The sequence below is a fragment of the Lentinus tigrinus genome, assembly GCF_003813185.1.
Source record: "Lentinus tigrinus ALCF2SS1-7 unplaced genomic scaffold L226scaffold_14, whole genome shotgun sequence".
NCBI classification, from domain to species: domain Eukaryota; kingdom Fungi; phylum Basidiomycota; class Agaricomycetes; order Polyporales; family Polyporaceae; genus Lentinus; species Lentinus tigrinus.
In genome coordinates this window covers 686,278-694,112 of record NW_027137923.1, presented here as the reverse complement: position 1 = coordinate 694,112, position 7,835 = coordinate 686,278, and the positions used below count along the sequence as shown (strand labels likewise).

At 55.4% G+C, this 7,835-nt stretch overlaps 3 protein-coding genes across 3 annotated transcripts; all 3 read left to right on the top strand.

Annotated features, from left to right (window-relative positions):
• Nucleotides 1-128: 128 nt before the first annotated feature.
• On the top strand, nt 129-1,771 carry L226DRAFT_487953 (acid protease; the record flags this gene model as incomplete). The annotated part of the gene is made up of 6 exons (XM_067677215.1): nt 129-337; nt 389-480; nt 537-596; nt 653-1,058; nt 1,117-1,385; nt 1,446-1,771. Coding segments are annotated over exons 1-6 (1,242 nt in total), but the record flags the coding sequence as incomplete, so codon positions are not given.
• A 1,493-nt stretch (nt 1,772-3,264) lies between these two features.
• Nucleotides 3,265-4,863, top strand: L226DRAFT_89198 (uncharacterized protein). The gene is made up of 3 exons (XM_067687314.1): nt 3,265-3,523; nt 3,589-3,653; nt 3,716-4,863. The coding sequence occupies exons 1-3, from the start codon at nt 3,496-3,498 to the stop codon at nt 4,700-4,702; spliced, it is 1,080 nt and encodes a 359-aa protein (XP_067534899.1). The 5' UTR covers nt 3,265-3,495; the 3' UTR covers nt 4,703-4,863.
• Nucleotides 4,864-5,394: 531 nt separating this feature from the next.
• Nucleotides 5,395-7,480, top strand: L226DRAFT_535778 (acid protease). Its single transcript, XM_067680984.1, has 6 exons — nt 5,395-5,753; nt 5,813-5,901; nt 5,955-6,014; nt 6,071-6,503; nt 6,577-6,851; nt 6,907-7,480. Exons 1-6 carry the CDS (start codon nt 5,632-5,634, stop codon nt 7,323-7,325), a joined length of 1,398 nt encoding a protein of 465 aa, XP_067534898.1. The 5' UTR covers nt 5,395-5,631; the 3' UTR covers nt 7,326-7,480.
• The last annotated feature ends 355 nt before the right edge of the window (nt 7,481-7,835 follow it).

The window sequence follows — 7,835 nt, the reverse complement described above, 5'->3', positions numbered from 1 at the left end:
ACGGAGCCCCCCGCTCGCTGTGTAGAACGGCCCCGTAAAGGCGAAAGAAGAGGGTGCGCTCTCAAGATGAAGAATGGCGGTGCTCAACACCGGCACAAGCCATGGCATGTTACACCTGCGCTCTCTTGTTTTTCCTCGTTGCTGCAGCTTCCCGAATCGCGTTGGTCCAAGGCCTGAACGTGTCCACTGAAGGCCGAAGAAGAGTCAATGGAACCTGGGCAGGGCATCGGTCATCAAGGGGGACGGGAATGGACATCTTCAACAGTGCGGACTTGGAGTGGTTCACGGCCATTACGCTTGGTGGAAGCCAGTATTATGTACTGGTCGATAGCGGCAGGTGCGTTCATCGCAGAAATTCGTTACATGTATTGCTCACTTTCTGTGGCAGCGCCGACCTCTGGGTTGCAGGGACAGTGTCTGCGTCGAACGACACAGATCTATCGAGTTCTGTTAGGTACGTTGATGGCACCGTGGCCGCGGGTATGTACGCATATAATACAGTCACTCGCTGAGCTTAGTGTCTGAACATATCGCAGGACAAGTTCGGACCGCTATTCTGGAGCTAGGCGGTGTGAGTATCTCCAGTCAAGCATATAGTAAGTTGTCTCTATCAACACGCCGTGATCGCCGACGACTCACGAGCATCGTCTAGTTGAGCAACAGGTCGATGCTGAACATCCCACCGGCTATGGTTACCTCGGGATTGGACCCAGCACACTCTCTTCCATCAAGGACGTCTTCAATAGCGCCTCGCCGTTGGACAACTTGTTGGACCAGAACAAGCTGGAGCGGTACATGACAATACTTCTCAATCGAACAGAGGACGCATCAAACAGAATACTGGGACAGCTCACCATTGGAGAGATGCAGCCCGGACTCGAACGCGTCAAGGATATGCCAAAGCTCATTGTCAACAACAGTGCGCCTGGAGGACATTGGTTGGCTTCCTTGGACCCTGGTGGTATACTCGGGCCCGATGGCGCGGTCATAAAGGCAACTCAGAACAAGCCACTGCAGGTCATTTTTGACGCAGGATATACTGTGTCTCGAGTTCCGACGTGCGTTGCATCCGTACTGTGAGGCCTGTACAGCGTTTGACGTCGAATCACTCTACAGACCTATCACGGACGCCATCTACTCACGAGTTCCAGATGCGAAGTACACCTCAGTCGCTGATCTCGTCGAACCTGCATGGGTTCTGCCATGTCACTACGAATTGAACGTTACGTTCCAGTTCGGTGGGGTATCCTACCACATTCACCCACTAGATACCCTTATCAGCGACATCCTGGGCCCTCCGGATGACACCGGGAAGCCTATGTGCGTCGGAGCCTTCCAGCCGTTACCATCATCCGAACAACCTATGATCCTCGGCGCGATGTTCAGTCCGTATCGTATGAACTCTGGTCAGGTCGATTGTCGTACTCATGACTTTGATTCCCTAGTACGCAATGTCTACCTACTCATGAACTTCGGAGACTCGCCGGATCGTTCCCCCGATGTGGTCCATGATCCTTTCATCCAGCTCCTTCCCATCACCGACCCTGCACAGGCACATCTCGAGTTCGTGCAGGAACGCTTGAACGGTGTCGATACGACCGGCACAACCACATTCTTACCATCACCGGACGGCGACAACGACACCAGTTCTCGGAGTATCAAACGCTCTCTGCCCTGGATCATCTCCGCCAGCGTTGTAGGCGTTCTGATCCTCGCCTTCTCAGCCGCGGCAGCATTCATCTACTTGCGAGGCAGGAACTACAAGGCGTTGCGCGGTGACCAGACACCACCCCTGGAGACATCCGATGACATCGTGTTCATTGGGCCAGGCGGATCCATGCCTGAGGACGCATCTGAGGATACACCCGTCCTGGACCGAGATCCCATGGCACGAACAAAGTACAGACAAGCAACGAAACGGCTCTCGGAAGCGGGCTCTCCGCTGCGAGGGCGTAACTTCCTCTCTGTGCTCTCGCGTCTATCGATTGTCCAAGAAGAGAGGTTATCACTGCTCAGTGACGCAGCACCTCCAGCCATCTCCCCTTTGCCGACTCCTGCGTCTTCTGCTCCACCCCAAAATCTGGTGACGCAGGACAAGCCTCCTGGATCCCCTTCAAATCATTCATTGACCCCCATTTCTGCATTATCTTTCGATATTTGGGCTTTCCTCTCTCCTCCGACAGGTGCATCCCCACCAACTCTCGTTGATACATCACCTCCGCCCGCCTTGGCCATTCAATCGGCTCCCAAGCCCTTGCCTGTACCTCCCATAGAGACATTGCACTCGCCCAAACCCTCTTTGACGATCGACACGGGCGGCGGTCACCGGAACAACCCCCCAGATGTCGCGGACAGGGCACTCCCCAACCCCTACGATCGTTTTGTTAAGGCGTAGGAAGTCTATATGTCACTTAGCCCCTGCAGGCCTGATCTATATGCACACGAGCCTCAGCTACCTGCACTAGTAGACGTATCTTAGAGCGCAAGCACGCTCGCTGTCCGCGACCGACAAAGCTCATTGCCACTCTCCTGCCACTCTGAGAGTCTATTCTTCCCATCCAATCCGGTGCGATACTAGACGAATCGAACCGGCCGAGCTGCCATATATTGCGTTTGTGAGCCGCTTCTGCAGTGTATGCATGTCCCCGGGCTAGAGTACTTATGTACTATCGGTTCGTTAGCCTGCAGACAGTGGAGGGCACTAAGTCCGGAAACCGGATCCAGGCCGCACTAGACAGTAGTGGTAATCCCGATCATGCGATGCATCCGACGGTGATGTCCCTGGGACAGGGCGCCACACGACGCCCATTTGAGGGCGAAATTGGTCAACGAACGCTTCTTACGACGCCCATCAAGGCGTGTGTGGCAATACTTTCCGCAATCAGTGCCTCCTTGGAGCCCCTGCGTCCTATGTTCTCAGTGCAGATATATTGTACGAGTATGCCTGACTCTTCGAACTTATTTGCAGACCCTGACTGACACTGATTTCAATTTATAAAAGCCCGAACATTCCGGCCAAGTGCGGGGAATTAGCGAGGAGTAAGCGTACCACCGCCTTCCACCGCTCCGCCATCCACCGCTCGAGACTCGAGTCCAACAGTGCTGGGCTCAATTTGAATCTCCATCAATACAGCGTCCTTGCGACCCGATTGGCAATATGCCCATCTGGCAGGCAGCCGCGCACCGCCCATGAGGTACCGACGGAGCTCAGTTTTACTATGCGCGGTGCCCGAGGACGGTGGTCTTTGGATCGCCCTCCTCTTGCCCCTTCACTTCACCGAGGCTATCTGTCGTTCTGTGACTATTCCCATTGCTTTCTTTTCGTTTCTATATTCATGACGTCCCGGTCTACTCTCATTTTGTCCTTGCTTGCGTCGTCTTTCACTGGCATGTCAGTGAGCGGTTTGGTGGCATCAAGTGCACGTAACGAGGTCGAGGGCACACTCATCATGAGAACTATGGGCACTGGCACATACTCAATACGCACTCGGAGGGATGACTTGGAGTGGACGGAGGAGAGCAGGTATGCATTGTGTGCCCGTACAGCGACTATATCTTTGATTGACCATGCTTTACTATGTGACCTAGGGGTGCGCGTTTGGCTGGCGCTGCCGTTCAAGTCCAACCAAGGCGATATACAGACATACTCGCAGGTATGTCCTCGACCTGCCTCTTACAGAAGGCAGTCTTGCTCAACTTCTCGATCCTAGAGCAGGTTGACACGATCGTCCGACGTGATGAGAGTCAGAGCCCCGCGGAGAACAACTCCCCGTTCTTGCGGAATTTGCCATGGATCGCCATTGCGGGAGCGATACTGATCGTGTTCATCATTTCCGCGTTGGTGATTTGGTTCCGAGGGAGGAAATACCACGGTATCGACGAGCCCGCGCCGGAGGGCATGCAGGAGGTCCCTGCGAGTTCGTCTACGCGGACGGGCCCGATGAAGGTGCTCAAGATGTCACAAGGCCGCGTGACTCCTCCCAGACAGGATTCACTGGAAACTCCCCAGTACAAGGACGTTTTGAGGCGCAAACTCGAGGCAGGGGACCTTATGCCTAGCCGGAGACTACAGAGATCTGTGGAAGCGGACTCGCTCCTTCAAAATGCCGTTCCTCCTGCACTCGCGACGCCACCTCTTCCTGCAGAGGTTCCCAAACTTCCCCCGCCTGCAGCACCATCAGCCTCTCGCCTCCTGCCAACTCCAGACCTTACCTTGTCTTCCAGACCATCTGCGCGGCCTGCCCAGTTTTCTCCCTCCCCTGCACCTTCCACAGTCACACCTCCTTCGCGTGCTATGTCGAAGACACCGCCTATATCCAAGATCACCGTCCCTGACGAGAAGCCGCTGCCCAATCCCTACGCGATGCGCGATTCGCGGATGGGAAGCGTCATCCTTGCAACCCCTGCAGACGACCAGCACTTCCCGAACCCATATGTCGACTCGATGGACGGGCACTCTCCTGCCCGCGCGGACACCCCAGAGCCCTTTGGCTCCTTTGCTTCTTTCGGCCCAGTCCAGCCGCTGCGCGTAGCGAAGAAGAACTCGACTGGCTTTGATTCATATACACGCACGTCAACGTTTGACTCGAATCTCTATAGCCTGCCGGTACTGGACATCTCGTCCGCGTCGCTGGCGTTGAGTATGAAGTCGACGACGTCCGGGCCCTCTTCGCAAAATGCTCCAAGGACCGAGAGGAGATAGCATGTTCATTCGGACGGATTCCTTAACCTTATTGCCGACCTGTCGTCCCTTTGTGTCGACATTGGATAATTAGTCAGTCGTTTCTGGAAAGACGTATTATATTGCACCTAGCGAGATTCAGTGGACCCATGTACTCACACACATTGACACGATAATACCATCATCACGATATCCTGAGATATCCCATCTACGGAAGATATAGACCAGGGTCACAAGGGGGTACTCGTCCATCAGCACGCCCATTGTGTCTCGCTGTCAGCTGCTTCAGTACTCAAGCACTGAGTCCGAGGTAGTGCTCGGGAGGTTCATGCCTAGGTCCATTCTACAGATGGTGGATCTTGGACCGAACATCGACTAGACCGCTAGGAGTATAGCCAAAGAATAACGTAGTAAGACAGATCTCGCACCGCGCTTCTTGGGCACGCTTGGCAACGATCTTCGTTATGCAACGGCCCCGGCCGGGGGTCCATGGCCGCGCTGGGGCATCCGAGTCGTGTTATATAGCATCCTGAGATCTCTCTGCAGCTCGCAGAGCAGCCTTAACTGGTTTATATTCTGTGCGAATATTTGGGACGACCATGGAGAGGGTTAGGGACCTTGGGGGGTGGAAGACACAGACAGTGGAGACGGAGGACGGAGGCAGTGCGGCCGAAGCAATGCGCGACACCGAGGGGCAGCAGCGCTCGTCCTCCAGTCGATCACCGCCATGCCGTCTGCCAATATATCCCCTGCCTCTCGTTTTCCGCGCGCGTTGTGTTCTTCCTCCTCCTCCTCCTTTCTAATTATTCTTTCTGCGCTCGCCTCCGATGAAGCTGCTCGCGTCGTCGCTCTTGCTATACCTTTCCCTTCTTCTCGATGATGCGCAGGCGGTCAGATTTCCGCTTCAAGGCCGCATGGGGGGCTTTGGGAACATGTTCAGGACGACAGCAATGACCCGGAGGGCGAGCATCTTGGGTACGCCGGATCTATCGAACCAGGGGAATATGCAGTACCAGACGAATGTCACCCTGAACGGCAAGGAGTTCCAAAATGTGCTTATAGACACTGGCAGGTGAGTAGTGCCACCGAGTAAGCTCGTTGATACGGTGGTCCTCAAGAAGGGCGGATTAGCTCGGACTTGTACGTCGTGGGCGATGTTCCTGGGGCTAAGGACACCGGGAAGATTGGTCAGGTCAACTACGCGATAGGTTCCACAAAGGGTGCGTGCCGGAAATGGTACATCTCACGTTCATGAGATTGACTATAAGCCTAGGGCCGATCAAGACCGCCACTCTTAACTTTGAGGGGTTCACTGTCAAGGACCAAGCGTTCAGTGAGTGATACTCGGACACCCTCAGCAAAGCGATGGTTAACCTCCGACGCGCTCAGTCGAGCAGCCCGTTGACAGCAGCCACGTCGAAGGCAGTGGCATCATCGGCCTTGGACCTGGAGGCGCATCACAGGTACAAGACAAGCTCGGTGCCGGTGCGGGCGATGCTGTCCTCGATAGGATATTCAAGCAGAACACGAGCACACCCAACTACCTCACCATTTACCTCGGACGCGCCGGAGACCCCACCGACCCCTTTCCCGGAGACCTCACGGTCGGCGAGCTTGTCTCCCCCTTCGAGAACATCACCAGCCAGCCGAAGCTCCCTGTCACGCAGATGAGCAATCGCGACGGGCAGCACTGGACCGCGTTGCTGGACAAGAATGGGATCATCGGTCCCGACGGTAACCGGATTAACACTACCAAGCACGCTACTGGCAATCGACTCAATGTCATGTTCGACTCTGGCTTCACGTTCCCCCAGGTATCTACGTGAGTAACCTACCAAGAGCATGGCCCTGCCCTTCTCATCCTGTGAACACGTATATTGACCAGCTTCTTATAGAAACATCGCGAATCAGATATATGCGCGAGTACCGGGCGCTACGTTTGCGAATATCACCGGGGGCACTGCACCGATGTGGACGCTTCCATGCGAGACGGAGCTGAACATCACCTTCGTCTTCTCCAACGTCTCGTATCTTATCCATCCCCTGGACACGGTCACGAGTGCTCTGCAAGGCCCACCGGACGCCAACGGCAACCCCACATGCGTTGGTGCATTCCAGCCCATCGTGGCCGACCACGACGGTTTCGACATCATCCTCGGCATGTCCTTCCGTGAGTGCATCATCCAGACATCGAAGAACGCAGTCCACTGAACATGGCTCTGCAGTCCGCAACGCATACATGCTCATTAACTTCGGCGACTTCGTTGAGGGGTCGCTCGCGAAGGTCGGCGACCCGTACATCCAGCTTCTGCCCCTCACGGATCCCGCGGAGGCGCACAACGACTTCGTGCAGGTTCGAATGGGCGGCGTTGATCGCAGCGCTGACCTCCAGTTGCTCCCCGCGCTGCCCGACACCAGCGACAACGACGATGACGATAGCCAACCACACGAGGATACACTGAAGAAGTACCTCCCATACATCATCGCCGGAAGTGTCGCAGCTGGTGTCATCATCCTCATCCTGATTATCGCTGCGTCGTACCGTAAATCGCACAAGTATCGCCGCCTGCACGACCCGGCTCCTGCAGGTCTCCCCACTACTAACGCACCCTTCCAGCAGTATCAACCTACTCGCCGCTACTGATTACCCACACACTCACGTCCTAACATCTAACCCGTCGATCTCTCCTTGCTCATCTCTGTCTGATATGTTTTGGTTGATGCTCTGCTTGCGAATCATGGACACTGGCATAGTCTATCGGCCATGGGATATTGGTTTACATAGTTGCAACATTGTTCTATACGAATAGCATAATTTATAGTGCGGCGAAATACAACTATGGAGAACTCACCATCGCGTTGTACACGCTGTCGACTACATCAGCTTCCCATACGACCCAACAAGGAGTTCTCCCGAGACCACAGCGTGTACGTCATGTCCCCGTGCGCCCGGAGAATGACGACGGGAAGACGTGGGCTGATGGACACCATGGGAAATGGGGAGAGACAATAGATGGACTCACCGATATGGCGGACAATGGGCAAGTGCTGCGGCCACGGGCGGCGGAAGGACGGTCTAGACGGTCGTGAGATCGATGCGGAGGCCCCTGTGTCCGTCCGGCGTCGCGGCGAGGTGCGAGGCGAGCGCGGCACG

Bases quoted from the DNA above. Each gene is read 5' to 3' on its own strand.
- L226DRAFT_535778 (XM_067680984.1), top strand. From the start codon at position 5,632: ATGACCCGGAGGGCGAGCATCTTGGGTACGCCGGATCTATCGAACCAG. The intron at 5,754-5,812 runs GTGAGTAGTGCC...AGGGCGGATTAG, and splicing joins GTGCTTATAGACACTGGCAG to CTCGGACTTGTACGTCGTGG. The intron at 5,902-5,954 runs GTGCGTGCCGGA...CTATAAGCCTAG, and splicing joins CGCGATAGGTTCCACAAAGG to GGCCGATCAAGACCGCCACT.
- L226DRAFT_89198 (XM_067687314.1), top strand. From the start codon at position 3,496: ATGACTTGGAGTGGACGGAGGAGAGCAG. The intron at 3,524-3,588 runs GTATGCATTGTG...TATGTGACCTAG, and splicing joins GAGTGGACGGAGGAGAGCAG to GGGTGCGCGTTTGGCTGGCG. The intron at 3,654-3,715 runs GTATGTCCTCGA...ATCCTAGAGCAG, and splicing joins ATATACAGACATACTCGCAG to GTTGACACGATCGTCCGACG.